The sequence below is a fragment of the Triturus cristatus genome, chromosome 4_1, assembly GCF_964204655.1.
Source record: "Triturus cristatus chromosome 4_1, aTriCri1.1, whole genome shotgun sequence".
Classification (NCBI taxonomy): Eukaryota; Metazoa; Chordata; class Amphibia; order Caudata; family Salamandridae; genus Triturus; species Triturus cristatus.
Genome location: NC_140585.1, coordinates 649,060,018 through 649,078,783, shown reverse-complemented (window position 1 = coordinate 649,078,783; position 18,766 = coordinate 649,060,018). Strand labels below are relative to the sequence as shown.

At 44.5% G+C, this 18,766-nt stretch overlaps 1 protein-coding gene across 3 annotated transcripts in view; it reads right to left on the bottom strand.

The window, feature by feature from the left end:
• Nucleotides 1–10,836: 10,836 nt before the first annotated feature.
• The window catches only part of NELL2 (neural EGFL like 2), a 1,146,830-nt gene continuing 1,138,900 nt past the window's right edge, over nt 10,837–18,766 (bottom strand). For 2 of the 3 annotated variants that reach the window (XM_085653043.1, XM_085653042.1), the window contains exon 19: nt 11,392–11,587. In XM_085653043.1, coding sequence (XP_085509169.1) covers nt 11,537–11,587 — 51 coding nt within the window. In that variant the 3' untranslated portion in view covers nt 11,392–11,536. Of the gene's footprint in view, nt 11,588–18,766 lie in introns of all 3 variants that reach the window. The other variant, XM_085653041.1, reaches the window with a different exon arrangement.

The window sequence follows — 18,766 nt, the reverse complement described above, 5'->3', positions numbered from 1 at the left end:
AACAACAAATCCACCATGGCACAGAGTAGCGTGGGCGCTGATCGGGCAGACGCTCTCACTACGCAGACATCTGCCCTGCTCCTGGAAATGAGGGCGGGCTTTCGTGCGCTCGATGGGAGATAAGATGTACTGGACAAATGCCTGGAAGACATGGGGGCCAAAATCCAATTGCATGATCAACGTTTGGATGTGGCAGAAGCAAAGATTTCAGACATCGAAGATGGAACGGCGCAATCCCTCAAGCGGCCTGAACGTGTGGAGCGCATCCTTAAAGACGTTGCTATGAAGAACGAGGACCTCGAAGCGTGCAGTTGGCGCAATGACATTCGCATCTTAGGGGTACCGGAGACAACGCCGACAGGCTGCTTGGACCTCTTCATCGAGAATCTGCTGGCGGACATGTATGGAAGGGAGTCCTTCACACCTAGTTTTGTGGTTGAGCGCGCTCACCGCTCATTAGGGCCCCGGCCGAATCCAGGCCTTCCCCGCGGCCCATCATTGCCCGCATAATGAACTTTCGGGACCGGGACACTGCTTTGAACCTTGCCAAAGAAAAGGGAGACAATGACTGGAGGACTCTAAAATTGTGCTGTACCCAGACTTTACTCTTATGGTACAGGAGGACTGCCGCAAGTTCAACGGGGTCAAGGCCACCCTCAGAAACCTGGGCTTGCGATACGGCATGCTCTATCCTGCGAGGCTGAAAGTCGAAGTCAACGGCCGTGCACGCATCTTCGACACCCCGAATGAAGCGCAGGATTTTTGCCGCATCCTCAAGCAGAACAACACTAGCCCCGGGGAAGACAGAGACAGATCTTCGCCCCTGGGTAGGGGCTCCAACGCCAGCATGGAACTGTTCTCCAGTGCAGGCACAGGCTGACAGGCGCACCTTATTGGATACTGTTTAATGGCATTCTTAAATTGGGATATCTAAGTCCAGTCCATCAGTATGGTTTCAATGTCTGCTTAACTGGCGAGGCGTTGCCGCCCCCATGGTGTACACCTTTGGTTTCTTTCTTGGTAGTTGTATATACCTTGTTGGGGTTTTCGTAACTGCAACGTGAAGGATATTGGTATATTGGGATATGCTTTAAGTTTTAGGAAATGTCTCCTTCTCTTTTAGAAGAGACTGGGCGGAGGGTGGGGGGGTAATATAGGATTGTTACACAGTAGTTCACTAGATTTTGGCTTAGAGGTTCTCATTTGGATGCAGGCATGCTTGCTGTCGCAATCTGATTGTTTTCATTGATGTTTTTACATGACATGTGCGAAATACACCTACAATGGCGCAGCTGGGTAATGTAAATGGTCCTTCGGGCTTATCCCTTAAATCCTGGAACGTTAGGGGCCTAAACAACGACCGTAAAAGGAGGCACGTGCTCCACTACCTCGTTAGACACAACGTAGATGTGGCTTATATACAGGAAACACACTTGTCCCAGGCGGACCCACTCCGATTTGCTGCCAGTTGGGGCACACACCACTATTTTGCTAATTACAGTAACTACGCTAGCGGTGCAGCCATACTAATTCACAAATGAGTCCCCTTTAGCTTAGGCTCCGTTGTCAGCGACAAGGAAGGCAGATACGTTCTAGTCACAGGATTACTCATGGGACATAGGGTGGCGTTGGTATGTGTTTACGCTCCGAACACTGATTCACCTGAATTTTATCACGCACTACAAGCACAGCTACTAAAACTCGACCCCTGCCTTTTCCTGATCGGGAGGGATTTTAATCTCCTCCTTAACCCCACACTAGACAGCACGGTCTCTACCCCAGACACTAAACCGCGCTCCTGACTTGCTCTCACGGTCCTCTGTGACCAGCTTTCCCAAATTGACATCTGGCGCCAGCACCATCCCACCCACACTGACTATAGACATTACGCTGGAAAACACAACACCTGGACGATAATAGACTATTGGCTAGTGTCCCCGGCAATCTCCAATTGGTTTCGGACTCTCGAGACACTCCCTAGAACTTACTCGGACCATTCGCCGATTCAACTCCGTCTGAAAATTCCTCGCCTGGAGGGGTTTGAACACCAATGACGCTTCCCTAGCCGAGCGCTCCTTGATGATTTGTTTAAGGAAGAGGTGCGCGTAGCGATTGAAGATTACTTCACTATAAACACTGGGTCGGTAGACTCCCATGTGGTCCTGTGGGAGGGCTTTAAGGTATACATACGGGGAGTGTGCATAGCTGAAAAGTCTCCGCACCACCATTTTCCATATTGAACGCGAACTCGCTGCCTTAGACGACGCCACACCACACTCCTCATCCCCAGACAGATCAGGCCGACGGTTGGCTCTGCTGATCGAATTCCGTGACGCGGCGGACCATGAGATCCTATCCTTGGGTAAATATCATGCAGCTAGACGGTACGGGGAGGGCGAATGGCCGGGCAGGGTGCTGGTGCAGATGTTGAGGCCTCCCTGCAGTAAAGCACGCATCACTGAGATACACTCTTCTTCTGAGCAGACTCTCACCTCCACTTCAGAAATCGTGAGGACTTCTTAGAATACTTCACTACCTTGTACTCCACTAGAACGGGAAGCAATCTTTCGGCTCAGGAGGCGTATTTGTTGGAAATAGCTTTGGTGTATCTGGAAAAAGACATGCAAGACTTCCTCGCCGAACCGATAACTGAATCCGAGGTCCTCAATGCGATTGCCAGCCTCCGCTGCTCCTCAGCCCCTGGCCTCGACAGCTTCATCAGGGACTTTCATAACACTTATAAAGATTTACTGGCCCAGCAACTGATCGAGGTATATGCAGAGGCCCTCGAAAAACAGATGGTGCCGCCTACGCTCAGAGAAGCAGTCGTGATCATTCTTCCCAAACCTGGAAAAGATCCAACGTATTGTGGTTCGTATAGGCCCCTGTCCCTCTTAATCCTAGACTATAAAATGTTAGCCAAAATAGTGGCCAATTGCCTTTTTCAGCTGATAGAATTCATCATTTCCCCGGCCCAATCTGGGTTTGTCCTTCACCTATCCACTTCTTTAAATCTTAGAACACGTTTCTCGGTCCTCCACAGAACCGATCCCGCAGTTCCGGCGGCTGCCATTTTATTAGATACTGAGAAGGCCTTTGATTCTTTAGAATGGCCCTTCTTCCTCTCGATTATGCTCCGCATGGGCATGCTGATAGGATTCACGTCCACCACTGCCCTACTGTACAGCGGCCCCACAGCTCGGCTTCGCATAAACTGAACTTTATCTCAGAACTATTTGGTCAGATCACTTCATCATCCCGTTTAAAATAGAAAGTACTTCTTCAGAATTCAGATCTAACAAATCCCTACCCCAGAAACGTAGAGATTGGAAAAAATTCAATCAGGAGACATTTAAACTCGCCCTACTTGAAAACCCCCCACCCCCTAGCAATACCTTACATGAGGCGTGGCATAGCTATGAAAAATGGGTGTCCAACGCGTTAGACACGGTAGCACCCTGGACACACAAACCGCCCGCAAGACATACCAAAACTGCCCCCTGGTTCTCCGAGGAACTCAAAATAGCCAAAGTTAAATGCAAAAACTTGGAAAGACAATGGAGGAAAAATTACAACCAAAAAAATAAGTCACTTTACAGAACAGAATTAAATAAATATCACAAACTTATAAGAACAGTGAAAGGCGCCCACTTTAAAGATAGAATAGAATCCGCCGACAACCCCACCAGAGAACTCTTTACTATCTACAAAGAGCTAACAGTTCCAACTAGACTCGAAGCACAAGACACCTACTCTAGCGAATTATGTGACTCTATAGCTGATCATTTTGTTGGCAAGATTGATAAAATCTATGCCACTTTCACAGACAACATTGATCCCTCTAGCAAAGATGTGGAAGTCAGAGACAACCCCACCATTAAACCTTGTCTGACATGTTTCAAAGTACCTGAGAGACAGGAACTGCTGAATATTGCTTACAGCATACAATCTGGCTCCCCCTGCGACATGTGCCCCCCCAAACACTGTAAGGGAGTCTTGGAAAGCATGATTGATCAGATTGCTCACATCGTCACCCTCTCTTTCCAAGAATGCCATGTGCTTGATGCATGGAAAACAGCCCAGGTCATCCCTTTGAAAAAAAAAACCAATACCCACATCTCCCAACTTCAAAATCTTCGTCCCATTTCCCTTCTTCCTTTTTGCTCAAAAGTAATGGAAAAAGTGGTCAACAGGCAACTCATGACATATCTAGAGGAGGAATCCCTTCTCCACCCCACCCAATCAGGGTTTAGAGCCGGCTACTCGACAGAGTCAGCCGTCCTCTACTCCACCGAATGCCTCAGACAGATGGTGGATGAAGGACAGACAGCAGCATTGGTTTTATTAGACCTTAGTGCAGCTTTTGACACCGTGCTGCACACAACACTGCTGTCTCGCCTCTCCGACATGGGAGTGGAGGGATCCGCCCTTGCCTGGATAAAATCTTTCCTAGATAACAGGAGTTTCCAAATGTACTGCCCCCCTTTTAAATCTTCCCCCGGAAGCTGAGCCATGGGGTTCCACAGGGCTCCAGCTTGAGCCCTACCTTGTTCAACCTCTATATGGAACCCCTGGCCCATATAGTCGAAGCTTTTGGGGTGGATATTGTCACGTATGCTGACGATACCCAACTGATGATCAAGCTCACGCCTGACCTCACGGAAGATGCCATTAATTTCTCCAAATGCCTGTCATCAGTGGCAACATGGATGAATAACAACTGCCTGCGCCTAAATGGCGATAAAACGGAACTTCTAGTTGTTGGAAAATCTCCAAATGCCTGGTCGCATATGTGGTGGCCCGCGGAACTAGGAAATTTTCCCACTCCCGTCGAATCTGTTAGAAAACTCGGAGTAATGATCGACTCTGATCTTTCTTTCAGGTCTCAGGTTAGCAAAGTTACGGGTAAGTGCTTCAGCACATTAAAAACCCTCCGAAAAGTCCTTGACCTGCTCCCCATCAACGCCAGAAAAACACTTGTCCATGCCTTAGTCACTCCCCACCTTGACTACGCAACATTTTGCTTTTAGGTTTAAGTAAAAAAGGCTTGCACCGACTTCAGTGCGTACAAAACGCTGCTGCTCGCCTGGTACTTAACCTGCCCCTCAGAGCATCTGGGAAGAATGCTCTGACAAAACTTCACTGGCTACCGGTCAAGGAACGCATTGAATTCAAAACCCTATGTTTCACGCATCGCCCATGGCAAAGGCCCAAGATACTTGCAAAAGCTCCTCACTATTCACCGTCCCACCCGGAATCTGAGGTCGTCCAGAGCGATGCTGCTTAAACTCCCCCGCACTCGTAGAGCCAGAATGGGAGGATGCTCTTTCAGGAACCTGGCTCCCAGGCACTGGAATGAACTACTGCTTGACCTCCGTATGGAACCTTCAGAAACCAGATTCCGTGCTAAACTTAAAACTCACCTGTTCCCACACAACTAACTTCCTCTTTTCCCCCTGACCTCTTCTTTGTTCTCTCAAACTCGCTGCCTCTTGTGATATAGCATCAATCCAGCGCGGGGACACACTATTTTTAGTGCAGCCAGGCGCTTTAGAAATGGCTTTATTATTATTATTATTATTATTATCTCGTCCTTTCTCCCTTTCCCGCAGCACGCGACAGGGCTGCCCCCTCTCGCCCTTGTTATTTATATTGGCCATGGATCCTCTGATACGGCACTTTCAGGAAAGACATCTGCAAAGGGGCTTATAATTTAACACTGGCCCCCTCCTAGTTTCCCTATATGCGGATGACACCATCCTCTACGTTAGAGACCCCCGGGTAAACTTGGAGCCCCTCATCTGGAAAATACTCCAGTTCGGCCTCTTCTCCGGCCTTGGTATAAACTGGAATAAGTCAGTGATCTTCCTGCTTACCCCCAGCACGACCCCCTGGGAATGTGAATTCCCTTTTGAATGGGGCACCGATTCCGTCAAATACCTGGGCATTCATATGCACCTTGATACCGCCCAGATCCTTCAACTCAATTACGGTTAAGCTATCACAACACTCGAATCTCAGATAGAGAGATGGTTACACTTTTCCTTGTCCATGGCTGTTCGGGTAGCAATTCTAATATGGTAGTATTGCCCAATTATTTGTATTTCTTCAACAATATTCCTATTCCCCTCACCAACGTTTTTTTTTTTAACACTTGCGCACACTCCTTATTCGACTGATATGGGGTGGTAAGTAAGCTTGCGTTCGCTGGGAAATTCTTATCTTACAGTACGAAAGAGGTGGCTATGGCGTACCAGATATCCAACTGTATTATTTAGTCGCTCAGTGCTGCTATGCTTATGCCTATGCTATGCGTGGTACCACCCAGACGCACGGATACCCTATCTTCGGCCAGAGGCGTATTTTGTCCTCCCTGAACGGTTATCGACCGTGCTGCCCAAGGGAGTGCCTCGAGACCCCTCTGACATACAGACAGTTTCCACCACTAGCTGGGCCTGGGAGAAGCTGTGACAGATCACCGCTGCTCCCTTACTATACTCCTCCGCTTTGCCTGTCCCAAATGGTCGTAGGTTTCCAATCACTGGCGAAAAATTGAACCAGCGCACCTTAACTAAGTTTGACATTACTACATTTCGGGACTTATATGCAGAGGGGCATATTTTTCCCCCGTCGGAAGATGCCCGTTTTCAGACTGTCACATTCATGGACAGCTTCATACTGAGCTGTATCCGGTCTGCGCTGCGCGCTGGAATGCCTGGCTTCCCCTTTGAACCTGAGTCTTTCCCGCCATTAACACTTATAATAGAGAACCCTACTGGGACACATCACATCTCCAAACTGTACAAATCCTGCGCGTCCCTACGACCCGTTCATGACGATAAAGTCCGCGCAGACTGGGAGACAGACCTTGGGCACCCTATTACGGACGATCAGTGGGCTAAATGCTGCGCAGTGACACATGACGTCTCAATAAACAGTAGACATAAGCTGCTACATTACAAGTTTATGTGGCGAATTTATTTCACCACAGCTAAAGCACACAGACAGGGCTGGACTGGGAACCAAAACCGGCCCTGGCAAAGTGCTCGGCCGGCCCCCCCCGGGCTCTTTGCCAGGGCCAGTTTTCGGCCGATTTTGTTAGAGGGCCGATTTTGCCGCTTTGCTGCAAAAATGGTCCTGTAACAAAAATGGCCCCCAGTGGCCCAAAACCGGCCCCCACCTGTGCGGCGCACCGGGGGATTGCTCGGTGCCCGCCACGGCCAGTCCGGCCCTGCACACAGACTGGACCGTACTAGACCGCACACGTGCGGCAAATGCACAGCTCCACACGCCGATTTTGCTCACCTCACATGGACTTGCCCCAAGCTTCACGCATACTAGGAGGAAGTGCACAGCACATTAGGTGCCATTACGAAGTTGACCCTTACCACCATTCCGGAAGTCGCACTACTGGGATATACCGTGAACTTTCACAAAAATGTCCGGCATTTTGCTTCCCTCAGTTTATTGTTAGCCAAACGTGAAATTGCCCTACTGTGGGGTCGCAGAACTGCTCCCACCCTGGCAGGCTGGTTACGCAGACTGGCTTATTGCAATACAAATTGTGAGGTATATGCTGTCTCATACCCGGGACCTCACGGCCTAAAGACATCTGGGGCCCCTACAGGCTGTACATAAATGGTCTACAGCAAGACCCCAGCTCTCAGCTACAAAACGGCATAGTTCCAGAAGGGGTGGGGTGAAGTGCCTATCCTACCGCATCCCTAGTCCGGTTTGCTCTACTCCAATCCCACAAACAGTTTATCAGGCTGTTTTTCTGACTTCAGTTTCTGTGGATATTTAAATGAGACCGTATCTTGGGCATTTACCACCAATTCACGGAGCGTGCAGATATGGGTTGGCCTAGAAGACTATCTTTTCATTGCAATGTTGTATTGTTTAACAGGGAATTATCATGTTGCGATATGTTGATTCTATGGTTAGATTATGACAAGCATTCTCAATATTTTCTCTTTACATGAATGTTGTTCTCATGCCAAGATTTTGTCAATGCCCATCTGTGCCTGTATTAGTTTCTCTATTGCCAAAATGATAAATAAAGTTTTTAAAAAAAAGAAATCAGCCCTGCAAAGCAGGCACCCTTGAACGATGGTGCAAGGGTACCTGCTTTGGCACGTGACAACCCATTGTGCGCCTGTCCTGGAGAAAAGAACTGGAATGCACTGTAACACAAAGATACGGCACATCGCTGCCCTTTTGTTTTGACGTAGGGCAGCGCAGCAGGATTCCTTGTGGCTCTGCCCTATGCCGAAACCTCACAAATTAAGCCCTTTGTGTAATAATCACAGAGTCCCAAAATGGACAACAGTTCTTCTTTGTTTTTCAGTTTATCTCCATTCTCAATGGCTTTGTTGAAACTATCCTTGGACTTAGTGCTCTCTGACTTCAACAGATGCCCCTAACACTCAATACACCATGTGGCAAAAATCCATTTGTCTATCCTCAACCTCAATCCATTGTCCTTCAGGACTTGCTAGCTTTTTCTCATCTGGAGTCATGTTCTCGCCTATTTTTTCCAATAATGAGTAGAGCATCTTGGAAAATAAGAATTCCTTTCTTACCTTTGAATAGACTTGTCTTAATTCTGACGCTAGTCCAAAAAGCAGCCCACAAAACTGGAGAATATCTTCAGGTGTTATGAAAGCCATGAAATTAGCATGATTCCTCAACTAATTGAACCTTATGATGAGCATATCTTAAATCAAGTTTTGAGAACAATACCCCATCCTGGACAGTAGCCAGCCTATCCCCAATTCCAGGTAGAGGGTGCCCGTCTACTAGCATTCCTCTGTTTCAAATGTGTAGGTCAATGTACACCCTCAGTTCATTCAAACCTTTTTTATGTGACCGCTATTGACAAAACCTAGAGCAATGATCCTACAAGTTCTATCAATTTTTCCTTGCATGTTTTCTCCAAATACTATTTTAAATCTTGCCTGGCATTCAGTGGACATGTCCTACCTTATGTTCCATTGGTAATGATCCTTCCTTCAGCGTGATTTGCACTTGAAACTTTTCACTTGCCCCAATTCCTCATCAAAGACAAGTTTAAAATCCTGTAACACATCCCTAAAATCTCCTACAGGTGTCTTCTCTCTACACTTTCCATATTCAACACGCTTATTCAGACCCACCTCTCTTACTAGTTCACCATCCCTTTCCACAGTCACTTGTTTAGCTCTGCCAGGTTTTAATACCATGTTTAACATACCTTGCTGTTGCAAATCAAGAATATTTTGACCTTTGCTGTACACATACATTTTACCTTCTATTACTTTTTCCCTATACTCTATGCTTGCCCAAAAATACCCATCTAAACAAACTGTTGCTCGGTGGACACCATGGCACCACGATGTATCTGAGTGTAAAAATGAGAGTATTTTACAATTGTAATGTTATGTGTAAACTATATTTTCCATTGTACTAAGTTCTGTCAAGTTCTTACAGATACACTTACATCAGAATGCATACAATATCCTTATATCTAGCCTTGCTCACAGGTGATCAATTTCAGCAATAAAACCTTTTTCTGTGGCATTATTGCTACTTCATTCACTACATTGAACTTGACTTACACGTTGGAGTTCTTTGTGGCAACAAAGGGCTTTTATTTTATGTGACTGGTTGATCCCTCTGATATTGTAATTAATATGATGAGCCACAGTAGGAGCACATCCACTCAAAGGCTTGCCACAAAGTATCTTGAAGAACTCATCCCTGATGGTAAATGTTCCTGTTGCTATATTGTGTCTATGTCACACTGCTGATATGCTGTTTTGCAAGACTTGACTCCAAATTCGCATCTGTATCCTACATATTGCATTATGCAGTTAGGATAAGATTACAAGGCTAGACTTTTTGTTTCCTGGCAACATTTTTGTTCCTATGTGATGTAAATAAAAGATTAATGACGGGAATGGGGTATAACGGATCCCAGAAATACTGCACCCTTTCCGGAAACTTCAAATTCTGGGCATGCTCCTGCACAAGAATATCTCCTATCTTCAGCAGGAAGCATATTTGTGTAGAATCCAGGTGAAGTTACTGGTTGTGAGTCTGCACCTGAATAAACTTGGATTTGGGTGAGGTAGTGTCCCCCGGAGAGATTCTATTGCACCTGTCTCACAATCAGCTAATAAATAGAGATAATCCCACACATCAGTGAGTACAGTAGTGAATGTGTTAATCCATTTACATATTGGTTCTGTTGATGGATTTGTATTTGCTAAAACAATTACTGTGATGTTAAAGTATTCAGAATGCCTGGGCCAGAAATCTGTAAGTTTTAAGGTAATTTGAACTTGTTTCCAGCTTTGTTGTTTATCCTAATCAAGTGCCATGTGTTATAGACAAGATATACTATGGACATAAAAAGGAAGGTAGAATCTGTGGATCATTGGGAGTCGTTTTTTAGGGATCAATGTTGTATGTAATGTCACTGTGCAAATATGCTAGGTAACTGGTTTTGTTCTTGTTTCTAGTGGTCAAAATAGTACACATGTTAGCATTAAAGATTGGGCAAATGTGAATCAAAAGTATAAAGGGTGCTTAATTAACCAAAACTATTTTTTTTAAATGTGTATTCAACTTAAACTACACAGAAATTAGATTTGTGATCAAGATAGTCGCAGGAAGGGCTTCATTGTCATTCGCCTTTGATAATATAAAAAGATACAATGAAAAATATATGGGAGTGTCACCATTTGTTTTGCGCTTCTGTTTTGACTACGGTTGACAACTTTACTATACCATTGAATGACATCCCAGAACTGCTCTTCAATTTCTCATTCAAAAATAATTAGAATGTGCCAGAAATAGTATGGTAAGAGAAACATTTATTTAGTATTTTCACTGAAACAAGCTTTTACTAAAACAATCCAAACAAGAAATTATAAGTGCAGTTAAACAAAAAAATTGGAAACATATTCTTCAGAGGGAAACAATATAAGCCATGCCTGTACATACATTTCTTGTTTACAATAAATGGTATCGTTTCACTCAGATACCTGTAGTGTACACAGCACATGAATATCTGTTGATGCATCTTTTGACATAATCAATTCGCTTAAATGTTTCCTATTGTTCATTGGCAATAAAAACTGAATACCTGTTGGTTCAACAGCATTGTCAATCAAAAATATATGAGCTTAACAGAGCTCTGAATTTGAGAATCTCAAATACTCTTAATGTCCATTAGTGTTTGAGCTTTTTACTCATTGTTTGCAAAATTATTTCTCTCTTTTACGAACTCAATAGCCTGTGTGGTGATAAAGACACAAATACCCACGATTTTAAGCATCAATTTAGTTACAGTGTATAACTTTCTGTGATTTTCCACGATCATTAATAATTTCAGCAAAACTTTGCCTATTCAAATATTTCTTCGTAATACCAGTTCTTTTATTTATTATGACCTCAATTAACTCATTTCTTTTCAAGGTGACTTAATGGACTTATATTTGGTGTAAAGGAACATTCTTCATCCTGAACTTTTCCAGGGGTTTTGATCTGAGTTTCACAGTTCCTGAAGGCACTGAGGATCCACCGAACAACAAACGTGGCCATTCTGGAATACAAAAAGATCATTTGTAGATGTAATGGAGTTTTGCCCTTTAGATTTAGCTAAAATAAGTCTCAACTTGGTTTGGATACATTAATAAGATAAAATGTATTGCATCTGGTCATAAAAGCAAAATATACCATCCATACTAAAATAATGAAGAATGAAACAAAGAACATTGAAATTATCATTTTAAAAATGGATGACCTCCCTCCATGTGGGGGTAGACAATAGACCTGGGCGGTAAATTCCATTCCGCTTGTGGAACTTGCCGAATTTGGGTAATTTCGCGTTCAGCAGAGAAAGCGGAACTGCCCAAAAATCTGTGTTCCGCAGCTTCGCGAACAAGCAATCCTGCGTGTTCACAGAATTTCTGCGTGCTCGTGGAGATTTTTTATCATTTCACGGAGCTTTGTGTAGCGCGACTACGCAAATTCCGCCCACCCCTAGTAGACAACAGACTGTCATAACAATGATATCTGGTGTTCTTGATGATACTGCACTTCAATCACTGAGAAGAATGGTTCTTCACACAGGAAGTAGAAAACAAAGGGTCCCTTGAGTGGAAGGCCATAACAAGTAATCACAGAGGTTTTCACTGCCTTTGATTACCATATTTATGGGCTTTTAAGTTCAAAAGTAAGTTTATTAAAGAAATAAGGGTGTCAATACATAATACAATAGATCAATGAAGAATCACCTAATACAAAATAACTCTAAAAAACAGAGGTAATAGAATTGGTACAAAAAGAGAAAAAAAAGAAAAAGAATAAAAAAGAATAAAATACATTTCATACATAAGAATGCAAAGCAACATTAAAAAAAGTCATGGGGGTTTGAAGAACTTCTTGTTGGTCAGGGCTCAGTGTAGAAGACCTTTTAGCGCTTGCATTAATAAACAGTGTGACAGGTAACCGAAGGTTTAAACGCTTGGTGGCCATATGAATAGGATAAACAAAGGAGATATCCAATCTATGGTTATGGAATACGGCATACCACCATACTTGATATGAAATTTTAGAAAAATCTTTCCAATTTTTAGTAATTTGCTGAAAGGCAACCGCCAATAACAAATGAATGATCCTAGTATTAGAGGTAGGATTCACCCAAATAGGAGTTAAACTTCCCAGGAACACATGAGTAATAGAAAAGAAAAAACTGGAACCAAAGATTGAATTAATCTGGGACCAAACATCTCTCTAAAAATTACAAACGTGTGAGAAAACAAATAACAAGTGATGTAAGTCTGCAAGTGGAGCAGAACACGTCCAACAAGTGTCTGGTGTAGTAAAGTATCTTTTGTTTAAAGTAACCGGACAAAGCAAAAGTCTCTTATATATAAAAAAGAGAGTCTGTCTTGTGTTTGCTGCTCTGGAAGATTTCCTGATTTTAGTCCAAATTCGCCCCCTTTATCTGTCTTGGTGGGGTCGTTTAGATACCATAAAGATTATGATAATTCCCACTGTACTTTACACAATTTCTAACATCCCAATCCACATCCCTGCAAAATCATTTAAAAAGATAAATTCTATACTTTCCTCCTTTTTGTGGAAAAATAAAAAATCACGTATGTCTTTGTCAAAACTAATGCGTTTCAAATCTGAATTAGGGGTCAATTTCCCAGATTTTCCTACATATCAGAAATCATTTCTGCTCCGTCAATATTCACATTGGCTGACTGACCCTTCAGAAGACTGTCCTTTAAGGACCACACTTAAATCTTTTTTAATCTCCTTTCTCCTTTCAAGAATATATTTCTTTTTCTTGTAAACCGCAATCCCTCTCTACCTCTATACTTAAATATACTTGCAAAATTCTGAAATCCAATTCCCTCTCTACCCCTACAGACTTTGAATCATTTCTTAACATTATGGCATAATAAATTACTATTGATTAGAAATAGACCTTTCTACTGGAGATCTTGGAGACAGAAAGGTCTAATTTGGGTTCATCAATTGTTTGCACAGAGGGAAATATTGTCCTTCCCTGTCATTAGTAGGCTTTTTGACTTACCTGTCTCCTTTCATTCCAAATATAACCTTGTGAAACAAGCCATACTTAATGTTTGTACTCAATTTGCATCTCCCAGTACTTCTCCTCCCATATCAAATAATCTGTTACACGCCCTGCTTTGTTCCAAACCCAAGGCTTCTGTTATTTACAAGCATTTGCGCTCTACTTATATCACAAGGGATAAAACAAAGGTGGAACTTGCTTGGAAACATGATTTAAAAGTTTGTTGGCCGATATCCTTATGGGATAAAATTTGGACTAAAACCATATTTACAGTCTTGTTACTGTTAAATCTAAAATATTTCACACTCATCCACTCTCTAAAATGGGGTGCAGAGGACATTACAATCAGGTCCTTCTGTAGTAGGGTGCAGGAGTTATAAGTTCAATACTTTCACTTAAAACTGGATGAGTGCATACACAGTTTATATATAGATGTGCATTATGATCAGTAGCAGGGTGGATTCTTGTACCACAAATGTGACCTCTCAAACTTCAAAGTAAAAAGACGGAAGAGTGGTTATCTGATTATGGTCTCACAGACATTATCAGAGACCGGAAACCCTAAAGGGAAGAGCCCATTTATTAAAATGTTATGACCGATTATACCCAAAGCTTTCGAGTGGTCTAACAATTCAAGGACTATAATACCATGCAAATGTTCTGTCATGCTAGGTCCATAGATACAACAGCCAATAGTCACTATGTTGCTTTGGAAGGTCTAATGCTCATCTCTGGGAACTGGTAAAAGTAATGTGGACCCTGAAGCTACTGGTGCTACCCTTTGGTCAAGTTTCCCACAACAGGCTTTGTGAAATTACCCTGAAACAGACTGGATTGTTAAGGTGAGCAAATGTGTTTGTACACAGCTGCTTTCTTCATTTACAGTGGAACTACACTACAATGGAAGGGTGAATTCAGAATATTAGATGTTTCTACTGCAGATTTCAGGAGAGAAGAATCACAGCTCAACATGTTTTAAGGAATTATGCACCTAGCATACCTCACAAGAACTAACTTGAGTGGAAGACAGGAGAGTAAGTATGGCAGCACAGAGGTTGGGTCAAGTGAACCTGTTTTGTGCATTCAGACAGTACAAATATCTGTGAGGCTAGTGACAAAGATAAGGGAATGGTCACGCAAAGCTTTGATTCTTTATTATTATTCAGAAGGTCTCTCAACAAAAGGTATGAGAAGCATAAACAAAAGTGGTCATGTGAATGGGGTGTGAAGGTTCTACCACCAAATATGTTTGGCATTGTTGGAGACTTCAATGAAATATATACCCAAAGTAATCAGGCTTATACTGTTTGATGAGGTGCTTATAAACCTTCATTAATGGCTCTTATTGTTGGTCTGCTCAATGATGTTGTCAAAGACCTAATGAGCACCTCAGCATGGATGACAAAATGGTACAGTCAGTAGCTAGGAACACTGTCCTTGCATCTATCAGCTTTTTTAAGTAGGAAGAAACTCACAACATAAAAAAGTAAATAGTGCCAAAAAAGCACCAAAGCACAACTTGTATTCATCTGGTCGTGATGGACAGGTTTAAAGTCACAAGTTCAGGCTGACTGTGATGAAAAAGGGATTAGATAGAGGGACTAGGTTTGTCCCAGTGAAGAGTTTGCCCCCTTGAGTCCAAGTCGACAGAAGGAGCTGCAGGTGGAGGATAATGTTGGCGGGGCCGCAAAGAGGTCGTTGTCGTTGCGAGGAGCAGGTCAGGCATCTGGAAAGCTGCTGTTGTGGCATGAAGAGCTGGTGGTTGCTGGTGGTTCACTTTGGTGGTCGACAAAGGCTGTCGCTGTGGACAAGACTGTGGTGGCTGATGTGGAAGCAGTTGTCACTGGAGATTAGCATTGGCGGGCATCACGTACAGTTGTTGTTTAGCATGAAATGTCCGCTTCATAGTCGCGAAGAATCCAAAACATCAGTATTTTTCACCTTTAGTTCAGGATTAATATACTCTGATGCCAGCTAATGGTCCAGGACCTCGGGGGGGCACCTCTTGGGGATTAGAATTCACTCAAGCAGAGGCCTCCAGCACAGCTAAAACAGGTAAACCTAGTGCTGGGGAGTTTCAGGGAAGCCTCCAGATGTCTGTTGTGTCTCTGTAGATCAAACAGGAGGTCATCCAACTTACCCTCATCTGGCAACTAGGTTCATTCTTCCTTCTTCAGACAGCAGGGTAATACTTCTTTTGAATCTTCCACAGGTCCAGGGGTGTTCGGATGAGAGTTTCTGAAGGTAGTGCCAGCCTGTCCAACTTTCCTTCCTTCCTGGGTTTGGCTCCAAACTGCCTAGGGTAACAAATATCAGGCGGGCCTATATTTGTGTTGAAAATGTTAGTGGCAGGACAGGTAGCCCTTCGAGTTCAGGACATGGGTGGGCAAAGCCCTGAGGCTAACCTTTGAAGCTCAGTAAGAATGAGCTCAACCCCCAGGACATTCTGCACAGTAGAAGAACACCCTACCCTACATCAAAGGCCCTTCTGTAAGCATGTCTGGTAGGAATGCACAACACACCATAGGAGAGCCATTCACACTCATGTGACCCTGGTCACTGGTAGAAAACCACATTTGGTTTAGGTAGAAAATGGCAACTTTCTAAAAGTGTCATTTTCAGAATAGTACCTTAAAATCCAATGTCATCATTAAATTTAAATTACAATCGATTGAGTGGAAGAAGCATGTTTCTATCTGTTCCCAAACTTAAATGATCACCTATTAAGTGTAATAAGGTAACCAAGTGTCCATATATGGGAGAGATAACCTTACAGCAGTAAAAAACAATATTAGGAGTTCTTCACTGCAAAAACCTGCAACACTTAAGTATACATGTCCTTTTTAAATACGATGCACTCTGCCCTATAAGATTGTACAGATTACTTTAGGGGGGACTTTAAAGTATTAAAAAGTAAGGTTTAGGCTTGGCAAAAAAGATTATTTTGCCAGGAGGAAATGGTAGTTTAAAACTGCACTGCATGTCTTGCAGTTCTTCTTTACCGGGAAGAGAAATGAGTGCAGTCGCTGACTGGCAGAATTTAATGTACAGTCTCTTGGGTACATGTAGTGCCATTTACAAGGGACCTGTAACTAAACTAAATGAGTCAATTAGGCCAATTTAATCAGCTTTTAGGGGGTGAGCACAAGCACTTTACCACTGGTTATTGGGGGGAAAACAACTAGGGTAATACTAAACCGAGTATGCAGGTCTAACAGAAATATAAAACAAAAACACTTAGAAATAAAATAAAGAATCAATAAATCAAAATTAAAGTGGGAGAGATTAGTTAAAAAAATCCATCCATCACTTGTGTTGAGGTCGTTGATGAATTGACACAACTATTAGTGGGTCATGTACACTCATTCCTTTCTTCGAAGTTTTTCATCCCAGTTCTGGCATCCCAGTGTTTCTTCTTGCAGGCGATGGCAAGGTTACATTTGGATTTCTCTTTTTTCCATTGCCAACCTTGGTATTTTGGTCCTTGCCCTTCTCCAGCATAGGAAGGAGGATGGTGGTGAGGGTGTGAGATGGCAGGTAAGACTGTAGTCTGGCAGGGGAAGCATTAAGTGCTCCCCCATGCAATGGCTGTGTATCAGGCAAGGATATAAATACAGGCCCACGCTGCTATAAAGCCCATTGCTAAAGTAATCTTACTGGCTATGTCAGGCCCTGCCCCCTCCCTGCCCCACCGTGCAAATGCGCCCCCTGGCGCGTTGTAAATTGGGGGATTAATTCCCCTTGACTCCTGAGGGTCCCTGGGGGCTAACTAGCCCACCAGGTACCTCCAGTAACAGTAAGCACTACAGAGCTGCTTTGCAGAGAGGTGTAAATAGGGGCATGGCCTCAGACCACCTCTCTGCAACGCAGCTCTGTGGCACTTACTGGAGGTACCTGGTGGGCTAGTTGACCCCCAGGGACCCTCAGGATTGAAGGGGACTTAATCACCCAATTTACAATGTGCCAGGGGGCCTGTTTGCACACTTGTTATGTCAGGCCCCGCCCCCTCCCTGCACCACTGTGCAAACGCGCCCCCTGGCGCGTTGTAAATTGGGGGATGGATTTCCTTGAGTCATGGGGGTCCCAGGGGGCCAACTAGCCTACCAGGTACCTCCAGTAAGAACCACAGAGCTGCATTGCAGAGAGGTGTAAAAGGGGGTGTGGTCTCAGACCACCTCTTTGCAATGCAGCTCTGTGGCACTTACTGGAGGTACCTGGTGGGCTAGTTGGCCCCCAGGGACCCTGAGTATTAAAGGGGAATTAATTCCCCAACTTACAACGCACCAGGGGGTGTGTTTGCTGAGTGCTACAAGGAAGGGGCGGGGCCTCTGGCGCAATGCCAGCTTTTTTTTTTACAAGGGGGGTGTGTGGCCCCCCTTCTTTTACATTATTTAAGACCCTGGGAACCCCATTCCCCAATGCCTTTTTTTTTTTTACATTAAAAAAAAAAAAGGAGGCCGCACGACCTCCCCTCCCGAGGCCAATTTCGGCCCCGGGGACCCCTTCCCCCAGGGCATGGCCACATATTAAATATCTTTTATAAAGGACAGGGGCTGCGTGGCCAACCTCATGAGGCCATTATTGGCCCCGGGGACGCCATCCCCCGGGGCTGTGCCTCTATATTATTATTTTTTTCTATATTTTTTTTTAATCAGGGAGGAGGGTCGCGTGGCCCCCCTCCCCAGGCCGATCTTGACCCCAGGGACCCCATCCCCGGGGCCTGCCCTCTCCATTGGGGACCGTGGGGGAAACATGCAGCTCCCCTTGTTGAAAAGCAATCCGGCTGCTTTGGATTTTGGAATCCCAATCCCTGCTCTCACTTCGAAAATCCAAACCAGTGTTTGCTATGATAGCGCGGGAGCTGCATGGCTAGTCCCACCTTGCCATAGCAATCAGCAGTGTCCCAGGGGTGGCCACCCCGGGACAGTGCAGGAGCCGGGCCTGGGGTGTGGCAGTCCCCAGGGCCATCAAGGGCTCCAGGAGGGGGGCCACGCTGCCCCCTTCCCAACTATTTAAAGCTCCGGGGAGGTGGTGGTCCCCGTTGCTGGGGGTCTGCTACAGACCCCCAAATTTAAATATAGAGTGCCCTGGGGAGGTGGTGGACCCCCGGGGTGTGGGGGGGCTCGAGCCCACCCACATCTTTTAAATATTAGTTCCAGAGCCACAGGG